General features: G+C 35.9%; 1 protein-coding gene across 4 annotated transcripts in view; it reads right to left on the bottom strand.

Moving 5' to 3' along the window:
- SLC41A2 (solute carrier family 41 member 2) overlaps positions 1–18,757 on the bottom strand; it is a 114,099-nt gene that overhangs the window by 45,719 nt on the left and 49,623 nt on the right. For all 4 annotated transcript variants that reach the window (XM_045872696.3, XM_054506859.2, XM_064590695.1 and 1 more), the window contains exons 4-6: positions 10,639–10,710; positions 7,106–7,250; positions 3,256–3,402 (exon numbers count right to left, since the gene is read on the bottom strand). In XM_045872696.3, the coding sequence (XP_045728652.1) occupies positions 3,256–3,402; positions 7,106–7,250; positions 10,639–10,710 (364 nt within the window). The remainder of the gene's footprint in view (positions 1–3,255; positions 3,403–7,105; positions 7,251–10,638; positions 10,711–18,757) is intronic.

The following is an 18,757-nucleotide window of genomic DNA, read 5'->3' as shown; positions in this document are numbered from 1 at the left end:
TATTTAATATCCATTTATGTATATGGCCCTATGGGATGCTGATAGATTTAAAAAAAAAAAACATACAATTTTGTCCTCAGAAGCTTATACGCTCATAAAGGAAGGTACTACATTTACACAAAAAGCTATAATGACCAGTAAAATGTAAAGAACGTTATAAGAGATGTATCAGTGAAGGACTACAGGAATTCAGAGGAGGAAAAGATCAATTAACATTAGAGAAACATGTGAATTTAGCATTGAAAATGAGGCCTCTGACTGGCCTTAATGAAGGGGAAGGGAATGAGAGAAGAAAGAAAAGAGAAAAATCATGGCTGATGTATGAGAATCAGTAACTGGGTGAGTCTGGCTGGAGCGGGGAGGGCATTGGAAGATACATTTCTGCCAACTCCCAGAGGTTTAACACAAGGCTAAAACTTTAACTTTGTTAACTGAGCAACAAAGACTTAAGTGACTATACAAAATAAAGTCAATAGGAATAAACAAAGCTCTGGGCTTATTTTGTCCTTTTTGTGGAGAACTGGCCAGGTGAAAAGAGGAAAAATCCTTTATTTACTTCAGATATCAGAAATCAGCAAATTTTATGAGGGCCGAAAGAAAAGTAACACACTGAATGGATGTAGAATGAGCTTCAGTACATGCATCAAAACTAACAAGACAAGAGGGGAGCTGTTCCAAGTCATTCTAAGTATCCAAAATTCTAGGTGGGGACTTATGACTTTTCTCAATGTCCAGTTCTTTGGGAGCCATGTAATACTGTACAGCCTCTGTTTGTAACAAAAGCCTATAGCTGCCATGAAATCCTCTTATCTCTAAAGACTGCTAAGTGTTTCCAACATAATTCAGGAATTGAACTTTGTTTCCAAGAACTAGGCAGCACAGCAGGATGAATAGGGTCTCAGAATTTAAACGTGACTATTCCTAACCTTTATATTCAGAATACCGCTAACACTGTGCTGATCTTATGAGGCCCCCTAGTGCTCATAATGTAGACACATTATAATCCAACACTGACCCCAGAAAAACCCTTCATGGTTAAATCAACTATAATTTAAAAAATAATAATAAAATTAAAAAAAATCAGCATACATTATTTTCCCCAAAAGTTTATTTATCTTCTGAAATCTCATAATACTGAGTCTGTATCATTATAACAATTGTCATACTTATTAGGATAACATTCTTCAATGGCATTCTCTTTCTTTCTTACTACTCAGATTTCAACTGAGGAGACACCCTGGTATTCAACCAGCAGCTGAGAAATGTGTTACAAATGACTTCATGGTAATTTGAGCACCCAAGTCGGCAAATAATATACCTTTTCTGTTTATGTATATAAGGCAACCCATCCCAGAAACACTGCCAACCTTCCAGTCCCATCCCTACCCACCCTCAATGTTCCTGGCAAGACCCATAGAATAATAATAGGTAGAATAATAATAGGTAGAAACCCTTCACCCTCTTCTGCTTTCCCCATCCTTTCTCCTCCCCACTCCTCCTCACAGGGGAGGAGGATAATAATAGGTAGAAACCCTTCACCCTCTTCTGCTTTCCCCATCCTTTCTCCTCCCCACTCCTCCTCACAGGGGAGAGACTTGTCTAACTGGTAAGACTAAGGAAAGAGGCACTAACTTGTCTTTTGGGATCCAGCCTATTGATGACAGTCTCCCTTTCCCAACACAGTAGGCAGCCCATTTCTGTGGGGAGCTGCCTGCCTATGAGTGGGTAAATGAGTAAAATAACACAGTAGGAGAAGAATATTAAGTCACATTCTCTAATACTAGCCATATTTTAATCTCTGACATCAGCATAAATTTCTAACTTGTATACAATAGAGGGAAAAAGTATGACTAATTATCACCCCAACAATAAATTGAAGAAGATTATCCCTTTACTAATATAACTCATTTTCTGTCCTTTATTTGACTGGAAGAGAAAAGAATCAAACATTACCCTGAATATACTTGTACATAAAACATTCCTTGTATATTTCACAACAACAATGAAAACCCAAGACCTATATGAACAAGATCTTACTACACTTAGGCTATTGATCATTTATTGTCTTCTACCTTGCTGAGGAAATGAGAAGAATTTTCCTTGAACATCAAGTTTTATTGACTATTATTTTTATGCCACTCATTAAATATTTTAAGGTAATTTTATATACTAAATGAAGCTTCCCTTAATAAATGACTGATTGCCTTTGTTAGGTTAAAGCCCTTTCTTTAGTTCAAAAACATATATCTGAGACTTACTTCTTCAAACCAAATGTATTTTAGGCTTATTTTAAAGTATACCATAAATCTGTATAGAACCCACAGAATATATGAGGATATATGAATAAATGTTTGCTTCTGGCTTGGCTTATAAAACTATCTTTTTTTCCTTGTAGTATTCTGTGGGTTTCTCTTTTCTTTCTTTTTTTTTTTTTATTTGGCATCTAAAAAAATAAAACCATAGCCAACTTCTAGCACTAAACCAATGCTCATAAATCATATTCATTTACATTGATAATAACTTGTATTAAAACAATTCATTAGATTCTGTATATAATCTATCACAATTATCAGGAATTATATCTATATAATTATTATATAATATTATTGACATCATAATTACAATCTGTCACTATTATCAGGAATTATATAATTAATATATAATATTATAATTATATATATAATATATGTATGTATACATGAATATATGATGTCTCCAACTTTACACAACATACAGGCTAATTTTCATGGTAACTTTTTTGTTGCTGTTAATTGCCATGTTGGTTTCTGATAGGGGGACAATCACTAAATTTCAAGCACTGCTATAACCTTATGTTCTGGGACAGTAGTACAATGCATATATCAGAACACTGTGGGTTGACTCCTCACTGCCTACACACTTAGCAAAAGGGCAGAATTCATAGGATATATATGACCTGTGTTCAACCTTCCCAGCAGCAGTGGGTAACATACATAACCTCTATGAGCCTCAGTTTTCTCATCTGAAATTAGAGCTGATAATCCTTATCTTATATCATTTTAAACTCCGTAAGAAGAAAAAAAAAATGTGAGAAAAAAATATAGGAGAACCACAACATATAGTAGGTACACAACAAATGGCAGTTACTGTTCTAATCAGTCTCAACCACAGTTGTACTATAGAGGAAGGCCACCAGGAATTCATGGCATTGTTGCAACAGTATTTATTCAAAGAGACTCTGAATAGCACATTATATTTCATTTCAAGTTAACTTACCAAGACAGGAGTACAAACCCTGACTTATCCAGGCTAATATGGCAAGAGTTATGAGGTCGCCGAAACTAGCAGCAATGGGGGTAGCAACGTTATCAGGATTTATGCCAGTCTTCTTTGAACCAACAATAACCCCAACCATTATTATTCCTGGAAGAAAGAAAACTCATTACTTTTTATGCTATGATTTAGAGAAAATCAATCCCCTAAATACTTAAATATAAAGGCTAGACAAACAGCACGTCAGTTCCAGTTAGACTGCTTAGATAAGCTGACTAAAGCAAACAAAACATTTTACTCTAATGCTTTGGCAAAATGCCTTTCAACAAATTCCAAGTAGGGATCATAGAAGATTTGAGAAGTTCAGCGTTGCATTTAGAGACCCGAAAAGCTACTGTAAGATAAAATTAAAGCTAAAATTTCAAATTTAATAACATGTACGTCTCAGATGTAATATATTTGTGTGTATCAAACCTGAAGATTTTATTTTAACTTTCAAAGTATGAAAATGTCAAAGAAAGGTGAGTCATATTTATATGCACAGCAATTGGGAAGAAGACCAAAAAAACAGATTTGTCTACATGGTGGTAGCCAGAATGCTTGCTTCATTTTATTTAAAAGTGATGAAGCATTAAGAGGAGGGAGATAATTAAAATTTGAACACTGAAGGTCAAAACACAAAAAGCAGTCTCTAAAGGATATTCTTTTTTTTTTTTTTTTAAGATTTATTTATTTATTTTGAGAGAGAGAGAGAGCACAAGAGGGAGGGGCAGAGGGAGAAAGGAGAAAGAATCTCAAGCAGACTTCCTGCTGAGAGCGGAGGCTGATGCGGGGCTCAGTCTTACAACCCCGAGATCATGACCTGAGCCGAAACCCAGAGTTGGACACTTAACCAACTGTGTCACCAAGGTACCCCTAAGGATATCCTTTAAAGCCAAAGTTTCTATCTACAAACTTCCAACTAGAGAATAAAAGATGAAAATATGACTGTGTACTTGTACTCCTAAATATTTATTTTCTTGAATCATAGAAATGGTGAGGGAGGATGATAACATTTATATCCATACCCAGTGGTACACATTTTCTCATGCCAAAATTTAGAGGATGCAGTGCAGAGAATATTTAAGATTAGTGCACTTATGTGCTAACCATAAACCAGTATGGAAGCCTAAATGTGGCTATAGGAAAAAAATCAACAGAATCTTACTGCATTTTTAGACTGACAATGACTCAAAATGATTTTATTCTAGCACACTCATTTTATAGATAATAAAACTGAGGTCCTGGGACTAGGTTTTAAATTCCTGCTTAAGGTCACAGAACTTGTAACTCTAGTCCAGTGTTTTCTACCACCCCATAAAGCCAAAATTATTAAAAGTAGAATTTTTGTCTTGCTTTGAATAATGTCTCACTTCTTATATTCTGGAGACATTTTCAATGTATAGACTCACCTTTCCCATAATATTGTTATATAAAAAAAAAAGCAATAGCAGAAAAGTTTTTAAAATGCATTAAGTAATAATCAAGATGTAATCATATAGAATTCTTTTTTCAAAGTCAGCACATTTAAAGATTGATATGGAAAGTTCTCCTGGGACAGAATGCCATCCGTATCTTTTCACCTGAAAACAAATATTTTGCCAGCATGGACCAGTGGAAAGAGCTGGGAGTCAGGAAACAGGCTGTAATTCTGCAAACAAGCTGATGAAATTGGACAAGTCACCTTACCTGGGTCAGTTTTCTCACCGACAAAAGGTGGTTAATAGTATCTGCTCTACATAAAGGTCAAGCTATCATAAAATTAGAATATACATTTTTCAAAGTAAGAAACCTTAAGCAAATGTATTTTAAAAGTCTGAATTCTTATGATTTTGAAAAACCTAGGCAATAAAATAGGTTTTATTGAAAACTTTTAAACAATTCTTTCTAAATGAAACAAGATTGGAAAGAAAACAGAAGTAAATGAACTTAAAGAAAAAGAAGCTAATGCTTTAGGGGTTTTTTGTTTGTTTGTTTGTTTGTTTGTTTTTGTTTCTTACCAGAAATTAACTTCCCAGTAGCTTAACTTCACCCTGCTTTGGCCAGCGCTGAGTTCTGGTAATTCTATATATGGACAAGAAACTACCCCCTAATATAATTTAAGTACTAAAACAAAATGGTTGAAAATATTTTGGAAGTTAAGTCTTAATTTTAATAAGATTCTCTAAATTCCCAGAACCTAACCAAAAAAGTTAGTTTAACACCTGTATAATCACCTGACATGAGAATTTTCTATTTTTTACCTGGCTGATGATATAAGGGTAAAAAGATGGCAATTATAGAATAAAAAGAACCAAGTCTTTATGATTATGATTTCACAATAAGCTAGTTCTCCAGTGTTAAGTTCTTTTTTTTTTTTTAAAGATTTTATTTATTTATTTGAGAGAGAGAATGAGATAGAGAGAGCATGAGAGGGAGGAGGGTCAGAGGGAGAAGCAGACTCCCCGCTGAGCAGGGAGTCCGATGTGGGACTCGATCCCAGGACTCCAGGATCATGACCTGAGCCGAAGGCAGTCGCTTAACCAACTGAGCCACCCAGGCGCCCTCCAGTGTTAAGTTCTTAATAAATAAGTACCAAGAATGATATCCCAACTGAAAAATTCTAATGTAGTTAATTTTTAAAATCTCCTGGCTCTTTAAAAGTCTATAGCCAGCAATATACTGTGTCGAGCATATGGTTATATTTGTATTGCCACAGAAATAGTGAAGAAATTTTTTTGAAATCTGAAACTTTAAAAAATTTTAACAGAGGGACTGCTTTTGAAATTCAGAATTCCTAGAATCCTTGTTACTCAAATGACAAGCCAGTAAACCCTCTGCATGATTTCTAGAAAGGAGTTTCTCAATTAATTTAATTTATAGAAACTAATGAATGCCTAGATTATTTTCCTGATCTCACTGGGAACTCTACTAGAGTCCCTAAGGCCAGGAGACAACCTCAGAAAGCCTGTTCTATACTAAGGCTTATATATAACATATATAGGTGTATCTGAAATAAGACATTTTAAAAGAATGTAAATAAATTTTCTCTTTCTCTTGCACTCTTGGTGGGAATGCAGGCTGGTGTGTGGCCACTCTGGAAAACAATATGGAGTTTCCTCAAAAAGTTAAAAATAGAAATACCCTACAATCCAGCAATTGCACTGCTAGGTTATTGACCCAAGGAATGCAAATGTAGTGATCTGAAGGGGCACCTGCACCCCAATGTTTATAGCAGCATTATCTACAATAGCCAAACTATGGAAATAGACCAAGTGTTCATCAAGTGATGAACAGACAAAGAAGATGTGGTATATATATATATATAATGGAATATTACTAAGCCATAAAAAGAATGAAATCTTGCCATTTCCAACGCCATGGATGGAGAGTATTATACTAAGAGAACTAAGTCAGAGAAAGACAAATACCATACGACTTCACTCATATGGGGAATTTAAGAGACAAACAAATGAGCATAGGGAAAAAAGAGAGAGAGGCAAACCAAGAAACAGACTCTTAAGCGCAGAGAACAAACTAGTAGTTACCAGAATGGAGGTACATGGAGGGAAATGGGTGAAACAGGTGAAGGGGATTAAGAGGACACTTATCTTGATGAGCACTGAGTCATACATGGACGTGTTGGATCACTGTATTGTACACCTGAAACTAATATTACATTGATGTCAACTAACTGGAATTTAAATAAAAACTTAAAAATTGTCCCTGTTGATCTTATAATGAACAAGTATCATTTTTATAAAAAGAGTCAACATGGAAAATAAATCATTTGAAAGTGAAAGACTGTAGGGGAGACATTTATAGGTTTACTTGCCTTGCAGAAGAGATGCAATGAAAGCCGTTGCCACACTGCTAGAGCACAGAAGTATGGAATGGTCAAGATAGTACTTCCCCTCTGGAATCCAGCCCAGTATAACTGCTGCCACAGCCGCTAGAAAACCAACCACTGTCGCCTGAACCTAAAAGTTGTTTCAGAAAATCCAACTGAATTATTCATTTCAAAAACAGTTTTTACTTGATTATGTAAATATGCATACCAAAAGTCAGAAGAAAGTATTGCATATGGTCATTGATCAATGCTACAGCATTACCTTTTGAAGAAGCCACTCTATTCTAGTTTTAATATTCCCTAAGGCGGTGAGTTCTCAAACTGCCATAATCTGGTGCCAGTGGTTATGGAATGGGGTCCAGGAATCTGTTTTTATCAAGCACCCCAAGTGACTTTGACGGTGTAATCCGCAGATCATCTAAGAGGATACCAACCTTAAGACTGAAAGGTACCCAACCCTTATAACTGAAGTTTGACTCCAGAGGGAGTGCTGGTAAGAGACTGATTTTATGGTCTAATGATGAGTTTACCTCCTGGCTACATCACCCAATCTTGTGGCAAGTTATTTAAATTCGTTCATTCAACAAGTATTTATTGAGAATCTAGGGGCGCCTAGGTGGCTCAGTCAGTTAAGCGTCTGCCTTTGGCTCAGGTCGTGATCCCAAGGTCCTGGGATCGAGTCCTGCATCAGGCTCCTTGCTCGGTGGGGAGCCTGCTTCTCCCCCTGCTTGTGCTCCCTCTCTATCAAATAAATAAAAATAAGATCTTTAGAATCTTTTTTATTTTTTAAGATTTTATTTATTTATTTGACATTTTATTTATTTATTTGACATTTTATTTATTTATTATTTATTTATTTATAAATCTGAGCCGAAGGCAGTCGCTTAACCGACTGAGCCACCCAGGCGCCCAGATCTTTAGAATCTATACAAGGCGCTTGGTCTCGGTCCCCACAGTGGTCAAAATAGATTTATCCCCTGTTCTCCCCCAGCTCTTGGTGGGTGGGTGGGACAGACATTAAAAAGTAACCTCACGAATAACCACAATCATGATCTGTAAAGTGACAACGGTAATACCAAATTTGAAAATTGAGATTTAAATGAGTTACATAAATATAAAAATGCTTCCCACAGTGCTGGCACAAAGCAACCCAGCAACTAAAGAAAGTAACACTGGGAACTCTTAGAATCCTATTAAGTAGAATGTGAGAACTAAAGAAGCCCTAGGGGAATCTAATTCACAGATTCCTAATTGTGCTTGTGCCCTGGACTCCTTTGACAGTCTGGCAAAAAATATGTAAAGATTCTTTTCTATAAAAACACAGATGCACTCAAGATTTGAGAAGAATTTCTAGGTGCTCACAGACTCTCTGGAGCCAATCCATGTGGTAGAATCCAGAGCCATCTCTGGCTCCCATCCTGACCAACATCTGCAGGGAGGGAGGATGACAAGGGAAGGGTACAGATGAAGAGTGGAAGGAAAAATTAAAAACTGGGCTGGAAGGTCTTAGAATGATGTGATGAATAATTTACACCACCACTTGTATTATTTGGTAAGAGTTTAGAATATTTAAAGAAGAAAATGGAATATATTTTCAAATTTTAATTTATATATTAATTTATAGTAACCTACTTGTTGTTAAATATTTTATTACCCCTGAGTAGGTTCCTACAATTTCAAGCTGGAAAGGAACATTGACATCTCTAATGCAATACTGTGATTTAATAGAAGGGGGCAAAGAAGCCCAGAAAAGTTAAGTAAATTAACAAAGTTTATACAGCTGGTTAATGTCAGAGCTGACATAAAATCCCAGACTTTCTTATTTCCAACCCCGTGATCTTAGAAGCAGCTGCACAGATATTTTTTTAAAGCCCATATTCCAAAATTCTTTTATTTCTATGTCTTTGAAATGCAATATATGAAATTACTTTTCTGCAACCATGTTTCTCAATATGATGTCCTAATTGAGCTAACATTAAAATTAGTGAGTGTTCCTTAAGCCCACTTGCTACAGAGTTACTAGGGGGCTACAGTCCTGTGTCTTGGGCCTAGTAGGAAGTAGTTAGGGACGAAGAGATATGCACCTCAGCTCAGAAGGAGCTGTAGATAATCTATATATAATCCATGATTTAGTGTATATGTAACTGACAATCTAATGTTCTCATTTATATGAACACTAGTAACATTAACATATTAAGAAAAACTCAGTTTAAATAAACATATGACTATAATATATAAAAGTTCAAAGAAGATTTACTTCAAAAAATTAAAGTAGAAAAATAGAACCTAAGCAATGAAGTGCTACTATTTATTTGCATAGATATTAACTCAAATACTCAAATTCTAGCTCTATAACACACGATAAAAAATTTACATATTTTTCTATATTTTATTATATATTTTTCATATTTGGAAGAAACTGATCAATTTCTAGAGAAAGAAAACTTTTTAGAGGTCATGAGTATCCATTTATTCTATCACTTCTTCGTGGTACTAATTTATTGTTTTGGGTCCCCTGAAATAATAAACTGGTAAACTTAATAGCACTAAAATTTATTCCACTCTTACAGGTAAAACCCAAGATGTATAAACCCAAGATCTGTAAACAAATATGTGCATCACTCACCTGCTTTACTTTTTTTTATTTAATTTTATTTTATTATGTTATGTTAGTCACTATACATCATTAGTTTTTGATGTAGTGATCCATGATTCATTGTTTTCGTATAACACCCAGTGCTCCATGCAGTACGTGCCCCCATCACCGAGCTAACCCATCCCCGCACCCTCCTCCCCTCTAAAACTCTCAGTTTGTTTCTTGGAGTCCATAGTCTCTCATGGTTCGTCTCCCCCTCCGATCTCCCCCCTTCATTTTTCCCTTCCTTCTCCTAATGTCCTCCATGCTATTCCTTATGTTCCACAAATAAGTGAAACCACATGATAACTGACTTTCTCTGCTTAGTTCATTTAGCATTATCTCCTCCAGTCCCATCCATGTTGATGTAAAAGTTAGGTATTCATCCTTTCTGATGGCTGAGTAATATTCCATTGTATATATGAACCACATCTTCTTTATCCATTCATCTGCTGAAGGGCATCTTGGCTCTTTCCACAGTCTGGCTATTGTGGACATTGCTGCTATGAACATTGGGGTGCATATGGCCCTTCTTTTCACTACATCTGTGTCTTTTGGGTAAATACCCAGGAGTGCAATTGCTGGGTCATAGGGTAGCTCTATTTTTAATTTTTTGAGGAACCTCCACACTGTTTTCCAAAATGGCTGTACCAACTTGCATTCCCACCAACAGTGTAAGAGGGTTCCCCTTTCTCCACAACCTCTCCAATGTTTGTTGTTTCTTGCCTTGTCAATTTTTGCCATTCTAACTGGTGTAAGGTGATATCTCAGTGTGTTTTTGATTTGAATTTCCCTGATAGCTAATGATGATGAACATTTTTTCATGTGTCTGTTAGCCATTTGTGTGTCTTCTTTTGAGAAGTGTCTGTTCATGTGCACTCACCTGCTTTAAAGCCAAGTTGCCAATTATGAGGTTCCACTTTTCAATGGGTGAATCCATCTTCCCAATATTTACCTGTTAAAATAGATACTTTCATCATCTATTACTGACTAATCTATATGCTTTAACTCTGTTTAAACAAGCAGATGAAGTCTTAAAGCCAAAGATAATTCTTTAGTAAATCTGATGAACTCACATTGTACTTTAAATATAATCCTGAATTCACTACCAGTCTTGTATCTCACATTTATCTTGCCCAAGATGTTTAGAAAAATATATTTTTTAATTTAATTACTAGCTCACAAGAACTAGTGGACAAATTAGTACACTGTTTACAATTAACATCATCAAATGTTATCCTAACATGCTAAATTTTGTGTACTGAGGCCCAATATAAAAAATTACATAATTTTGAGCAGCTAGCATTCTATTCCATATTATGAAACTAATGTAATTTGAAGAATTAGTGACCAGAAAACCCAGGATTAAACAAATCATTTATATGTACATAATTTATATTTGAGTCAAGACTAAAACTGTTAGCAATAAAAAATTCATTCAGTTCACATAAAGTTTGATCATGTATCTCACTATTAAAACTTCTATATCTTTCTGCTAAATGGAAGAATACTCTCTGAAAAATTATTATTCAATTGCTCTATAAGGAAAATCCTTACTTCTCCACCATTTAGGATTCAAAACACGTATATCCAAATCTGTCATTTTTCTAATGCAATCATTTGGAAAGCAGTGAACGATCTTTATTAATAAAAAACATACTGAGCTGGGTTTCAATTATTCATCATCTGCTTGGTCATGGAAGATAGGTGAATGGGTAAAGTGGGAGATACATAAGGGTTGTTATTTGTGGGTAGTTTATGGACAGACTAGAGTTTAGCTCACTGGCTTCAGGCCAGCAGATTAAGTGCTACGTCAACATTTCTACTATCAGTTTGGAATTCTCAAACCTCCCTCTGGGCTCTAGTCTCAAAGTACCCAGCAATGCAAATATTAAGATTTCTCAGTTTTTCAGTATAATTATTCATGCTGGTTTTATTTGCAGATTTCTTCCCTAAGCCTGGAAATCTACATTTTTCATGAAATCTGTGTTTGTAGCTCTAACAACCTCAGTCTTTGCTTCAGTGAGTAATAAGGTACAAGCAATGTTTAAAGAGTGCATCTACTTCAGGTTTAGTGTTCAAGAAATAGGCATGACAGAAATTAGTGTTATCTTTAATAACTTTTAGAAAGAGGTCTATAGGTATAGGAAGCAATCTAACATGATTCCATGAAAAAGTAAAAGATGTCAAGACTCCAGAATTGCTTGATAATCAGTAGAGGTGGATCACACATATACTAAGGTCTAGAAGAAGGTCAAGAAAGGTGAGTCACAGAACGAATAGATGCTATGTGTTAGGTATGCTATGGTGCCAGATTCACTTGGTACCATCGCCACCAGTCCCTTCTAAATCCTGGAACTACCTTCTTCAAAATTCTCTTCCTTAGAGCTGCAGGTTACAGTCTGCCAGTGACAGGAACTTGCCTAAGATTTGGAAGGCAGAAGCGAAGGAGAGGCCATTATTTCTGTAAGGTCTTGGTAGTCAGACATAGTAGGCATCCAGAGATCTACACTGCAATGCACCCATGGCTTTCTTCCCCTGCTCCAGTGCTTCAGGCTATTTCTCTGACCCCCCCATCACAGATCGTTACTTCTCCCACATTTGTGTTAGCCCAAATTTGTTCTATTAAATTCCTTATTGCCACAATATATACCATGGCAGTTCTACTGACCAAACCCATACTGATAGAACAATGTCACACTATTCAATTAATCTATTTAATAAGTGATGATGATCACAATTTCTAAGTCCCTTCCAGATCTCTAAGTCTCTGAATCTAGAGTCCTTTTAGTCCAGCATGAATAATAAATAGCAAGTTAATGTATGATGTGAAATAAAACATATTTCATATTTATGAAATATAATTTCGGGTGTGAAATCACAATGTATTATGTGAAATAAACACAAAGTGGAGTATATTCACAAATAATAATCACTTTTTTTTAATAAAGCAAAGATTTTTAGAGCAAGGATTTTAAAAAGAAAAGAGAAGTGTTGATCCAAATTTAACTACTTAGGGAAAATACTTATGGTATGGGCGGGGCATTGGGGGTGGAAGTGGGAATTTTGCAGGATACAGAAAACTGACCTTTGTTGCCTTCATATTGTAAAAACTGAACCAAAAATTGGGCTGACTTACTATATTGTCCAGTGGCCTAGGATTAAGATGAACCATCTAAATTTTTCCAGAGTAGAGAAGAAGAAGAATGAATGTTCTGCCTAAAGACCTTTGCTAAACCTACTTTTATTAGATTAACTGTCTGATGGTACTCAGTTAGGAAAAACTAAGAACTTGGAAGTTGACAAAGTATAATGGGATATGACCTGATAAAGACTTCTACATAACCCAGATTAATTTATTTTAAAGTACTAGAAAAATAGACCAATATTTTTGCAAAGACACTAGCTAGTTTTTTTTTTTTTTTAAGATTTTATTTATTCATTTGAGACACAGAGATACAGACAGAAAGAGAGAGCATGAGCAGGGGGAGAGGCAGACAGAGAGAGAGAAGCAGGCTCCCCGCTGAGCCAGGAGCCCGATGTGGGGCTTGATCCCAGGACCCTGGGATCATGACCTGAGCCGAAGGCAGACACTTAACCATCTGAGCCACCCAGGCACCCCACACACTAGCTAGTTTTAAAGGAAAGAGTAGAGCTGAGGTGGTCAGAGCCTGAAGATGTGTTGTTTTGGCCAACGCAGTGGTTTTAATTTTTTAAATCTAAATGTCTTAGGGTGAGTCTGTAGTCTCTACTTTTTATAATCTCTACACCCCTCTTCTTCATAGATGTATATGTTACTTATCTGACCCTGAAGTACATGAGTTATGGATAGGCTTTAAGATTTATTGGGACTAAAGATAGAAGTGGGTTGGAATGACCCTGAAATTATAGATTTATAAATACTATAATTGATATTGGAAAAATACATTTAATATGTAAATAGTTGAAACAAGGCTACTGAAAGTCTCCATTGAAGTATTAGTCTTAAAATATATATATATAGGCACCTGGGTGGCTCAGTTGCTTAAGCATCTGCCTTTGGCTTGGGTCATGATCCCAGGGTCCTGGGATAAGCCTGCATTGGGCTCCTTGCTCAGCAGGCAGTCTGCTTCTCCCTCTCCCTCTGCCTCTCCCCCTCTGCTTGTGCTCTCTCTCTAATAAATAAAATATTTAAAAATATATGTATATTAAATATGTGCTCCCCCAAAAGAGATATATAAAAAATAAACCTGAATGTTAACCATTGTTATTTCTAAATGACGGGCTTGTGGATAATTTTTATTTTCTTCTTTGTTCATTAGTGAATTTTTCAAATTTTCATCGCTGAACATGTACTGCTATAATCAAAAATTTTATTTAAAAACATATAATTGGTAAATTTAAAAGTCTGGCAACTAGGAAAGGAAATAATCTCAGCTTTTTGTCTATGATTTCTTTCTTAAGATTCCCTATCTGGTCACTCATTAATACATACATTTGTTTAATTCTTTTAACATTTTTTCCTTTAGTTCTTTGAACATATTTACACTAGATGCTTTGAAAGATTCTGCTAAATCCAACATCTGGGCCTACTTTGAGTCACTTTCCATTGACTGAATATGAATCTCACTTTCCTAAATATGAATCACACTGTTGTGTTTCTTCCTACGTCTAATAATTTTTGGTTAAAAACTAGACAGTGTAATAATGTGTTACAATGATTCCGATAATGGGGACACCTGGGTGGCTCAGTCATTAAGCGTCTGCCTTCGGCTCAGGTCATGATCCCAGGGTCCTGGGATGGAGCCCCACATTGGGGTCCCTGCTCTGTGGGAAGCCTGTTTCTCCCTCTCCCACTTCCCCTGCTTGTGTTCCTGCTCTCACTATCTCTCTCTCTCTGTCAAATAAATAATAAAATATTTTTTAAAAAAAGAATGATTCTGATATGTTATGTTCTTCTAAGCATTACTGGATTTCCCTTCTAGTCCCTGAGTCTAGTTTGCCTAGACTCAAACTACAGACTCTTGTCTCTCTCACAGTGTAGGGCAGCTCATATCTTTGCTTTTAGCAAAGCTGGTTCTTTCAGCTTTTTAGCTGAGCCGTTAGGGATCATCCCTGCACCTATGTAGTTTAATGGTCAGCCAAAGATCTGAGCAGAACTTATACCCAGATTTTGGGGCTCATGCTTTCTACTGTTCTCTTACTGTTGGAATTTCTCCATAAATCTCCATAAATTTCTACCTGTTCTGTCAGCTCCAAGCTCTGTTATCTAATAATTCAAGACAATAAAACTTCCACTTTCTGCCACTATATTGATGTACAAGTCACAAAAGGCATTTGGTCAAAAAAAAGAGCAAAAAACTCACAAATCTTAGCCAGTGTATTTGTCTTTCAAATATAGGCCCCTCTTATGTTTCTGTCTAGTTGTTTTTTTGTTTTGTTTTTTTTGTTTTTTGGCTTTATTTTTTGTCAGACTCCCTGACCTCTGTCACCTCAAACTTGCAAGACTGTGGGTTTTCTGCCACATGAGATCCAAGGACTGGGGAAACTCCCTCAGGCAAAAAAGCTACAAACTGCAATTCTTACCCATTGTAGACATGGTCTTTTAAGGGTGAACTCAGTTTCTACCTGTTTTTGATCACTTTCTATTGCCTTCAGTTCGTCTAGGTTCTCTAATCGTTAATCTCTGGAAAGGTCACTCATTACTTCATTTTGCCATTAACTGGAATTAGAAACCTTATTATATATTTTTTACGTGCTTGAAATATTTTTATAAAACATAATATGGCAAAATACACACATACATACATGCATACACACACTCTGATGTCTTTCTGAATGTGCGGGGGTGATGCCTATGCTCATAATCTTGATTGCAGTAGAGGTTTCACATGTACATACTATGTATTGAAACTCATCAAGTTGTGGACTTTGAATTTGTGTAGAAGATTTGTGTCAATTATACCTCAGTAAAGCTTCAAAGAAAGGGGGGAGTTAGGAATCTAGATGACTGAAACAGTTTTAGATTAAACCTAAGTAGTTCCATTCCCCCAAAGCTATGGCTGTAGATTGGTATTTATAACTTAAGAAACATACTCTATGAACTAAGAGGAATATGCAGTTTCATTTGTATCTAACAATCAGGTTTTACGACAAGAACTGGCAAAATTGATAATATGCCAAATTTAGGAAACAATACTGAGACTGTAACTATATCAAAATTATGCCATAGTTATTAATATCATTATTTGTGGTTTAATTTTTCTTTATTTTAGAAGTTTTACAATTCGAACTGGAAGTCTAACTTAAAATTATTAGGGAAAGGTTTTGCCCACTTTTTCACATCCCTCTACTGGAATGTAAGCTCAGTGAAGGCAGGAACATTTTCTGTTTTATTTATTGCTGATTCCCTAGCACACAATAGCACTTGGTATATTGTAAACGGTTTGAAAATATTTTTTGAATTAATGAATTAAAAAGGTAGAATGTTACAAAATAATTTCAGAAATCAAGAGTTCTCTGAGAAGACATTTGAGGCAAGAGAAATCAGTTTTGCCTCAAGTGGAAAAGTGCTAATTAAACTGTACTAGGCAATTTGCTCCTGGAAAATAGATTTATAGGCTTTAAAAATATGTTGTCTTTAGGACAGTGGATGCCATTTTTGACTCTTTTATATCTAGCATCCAGAAGGAGAAAATTTTAGACCTCAGATAATAGAACTTAAACCCAACAATTTATAGACTCACTCTACTTGGATTATTTTCTAATTATATACTACTGTTATATATCCACAACAATTATCTACCATAATATATATCTACTGTTGAAAAGATTAAAATCAAGAAAAAAATGTTCAAGTTAATCATTATAATTTAGAGATAAATTTTGACTCAAGTAAGAGGGCAAAATAAAGTTGATTTGAATTCATCATTATTAAATCTTCCTTGTTAAAATAGGAAATCTTTTTACCGAAATATCTTTTTATTTTGGAACATTTAATCTTTACCTTTACAGAATAACAAGTTTCAAAGACAACTGTCCTTCCATGATTGAGTAGGCTATATCTGATATCTTATGTTTTAAGTTCTCGATCTATATACTTACCCAAAGCCTTCCTTATAATCCTATAAGCTCATTTACCCTGATTCTCCTGCAGACAATCATACAAATGAGAAAAGACTCTCTAACGGGACAAAAAGATTAAAGTAATCATAGCCTGGCCCTCTATAGCTATAATAATTTTTACTCCTACTTTTACAAGTGAAAATAAATACTACATAGGAAAGTTGTAAAATTTTTAAAAGAATTATTTTTTGACCATAAATGAAAAGGCTAACTTTCAAATAGTACTTGTTTTAAGTTAAAAAAAAAATTATACTCATTGACCCTTTTCCCTGGAACCAGGGAGTACAGGTACGAATCCGCCACAGCAGTCCCAATTAAAGACAAGAGACAACTAAATTAAGGTAGTGGCAGGTGGGGCATAAGAGGAAGGGGAGAGGGATTTCATAGGTTGAACTGACAGCCTAGACATTAACTGGATAGAAGGGAGGGGATGAATGGTAAGAAATATAGAAAGCACAGGTAGAGTAAGAGAAAATAATGAATTTAGTTTTGAATGTAGTGAGTGGTACAGACAATTGAAAATTCAGCTCTGGAGGTCAGGAAGGAGGCTGGAAATACAGATCCAAGAGTTAGCAATCAGCAATGTGCAAGCAATGTTGGACTACGTGAAATTATTGACAGAGAACATGAAAACAAGGTACTAATACTTCAGGAAAACCTCAGATCAAGATAAGCAAAGAAAAAGAAATTGAAAGAGTAGACTAAGAGGAAGTCATGAATGAGGTGGAAGGAATTTAGCATGGGGTCTCAACGTCAAGGGTAATAAAAAATTTCAAGTAGAGAACAGTCAGTGAAGAGTCCGTCGAAGGTGAGGCTCTGGGGATTTTGCTTTAAGTCTTTAACCTAGGGGGTGCCTAGGTGGCTCAGTCGATAGTTAAGCATCAGACTTTTTGATTTCCACTCAGGTCATGATCTTAGGATCTCAGGATTGTGGGATCGAGCCCTAAGTCAGGCTCTGCACTCAGTGGAGAGTCTGCTTAAGATTCTCTCTCTCTCCCTCTCCCTCTGGCCTTCCCCATCCCTCTCTTCCTCTCTCTCTTTCTCTCCCCTCCTCTAAAAAAAAAAGAGAAGTCTTTAACCTAGAGTTGCTTTAATAGTTGATAGAGTATCAGAATTAGAATATAGCTGGCAACAATTCCCTAGCACTCTGTAAGAATGGCAGTACTCCACCTGGCAAACTTGAGATCAAGTTGTCTAAGCAATGAAAATATTATAAACTAGATGAATATAGTATGTTATCATAGCTTGGTGCCATGAGTTACTACTTTTCCATCTACTAATTTGTTTACTTTTTTTTTTTTAATATTTTATTTTATTTATTAGAGAGAACGAGAGAGAGAGAGAGAGAGAGAGAGCATGAGAGGGGGGAGGGTCAGAGGGAGAAGCAGACTCCCCGCAGAGCAGGGAGCCTGATATGGGACTCGATCCTGGGACTCCAGGATCATGACCTGAGCCGAAGGCAGTCGCCCAACTGACTGAGCCACCCAGGCGCCCCCTAATTTGTTTACTTTTACCCCTCTTGAATCCTGAGATTTTTCAAGTGACTTCTCCCAGTATTTAATTTCAGCTAATCCATCAGCCAGTCTTGTCATCTCTCTCTGAAAATTAGTTCTGGATTCCAACTATGTCACACTATATCCACTGCTACCACCTTGACCCAAGCCAGCATCACCTCTAGCCTGTATTATTGCAACAGACTTTTAACTTGTCTCTCTGCTTTAGTCTTTGGCCCTCTATTATCTCTGTGTCAGCACAACAGTTAAAATAATCTGTTAAAAATATCTATCAGATCACAGCACTCCTCTGTTCAAAACCTTTCAGTGGCTTTCCATTTCCCACAACAGGCAAAGTCCTTACAATGGCCCACAAGGTGATCTCATGCCCTGTTACATTCCCTT

This window comes from Mirounga angustirostris, unplaced genomic scaffold (genome assembly GCF_029215605.1).
Source record: "Mirounga angustirostris isolate CCGP_5_RB_7025 unplaced genomic scaffold, mMirAng1.0.hap1 SCAF_5, whole genome shotgun sequence".
Taxonomy (NCBI): domain Eukaryota; kingdom Metazoa; phylum Chordata; class Mammalia; order Carnivora; family Phocidae; genus Mirounga; species Mirounga angustirostris.
The sequence above is the reverse complement of the archived record's forward strand: the minus strand, read 5'-3'. Positions and strand labels throughout refer to the sequence as shown.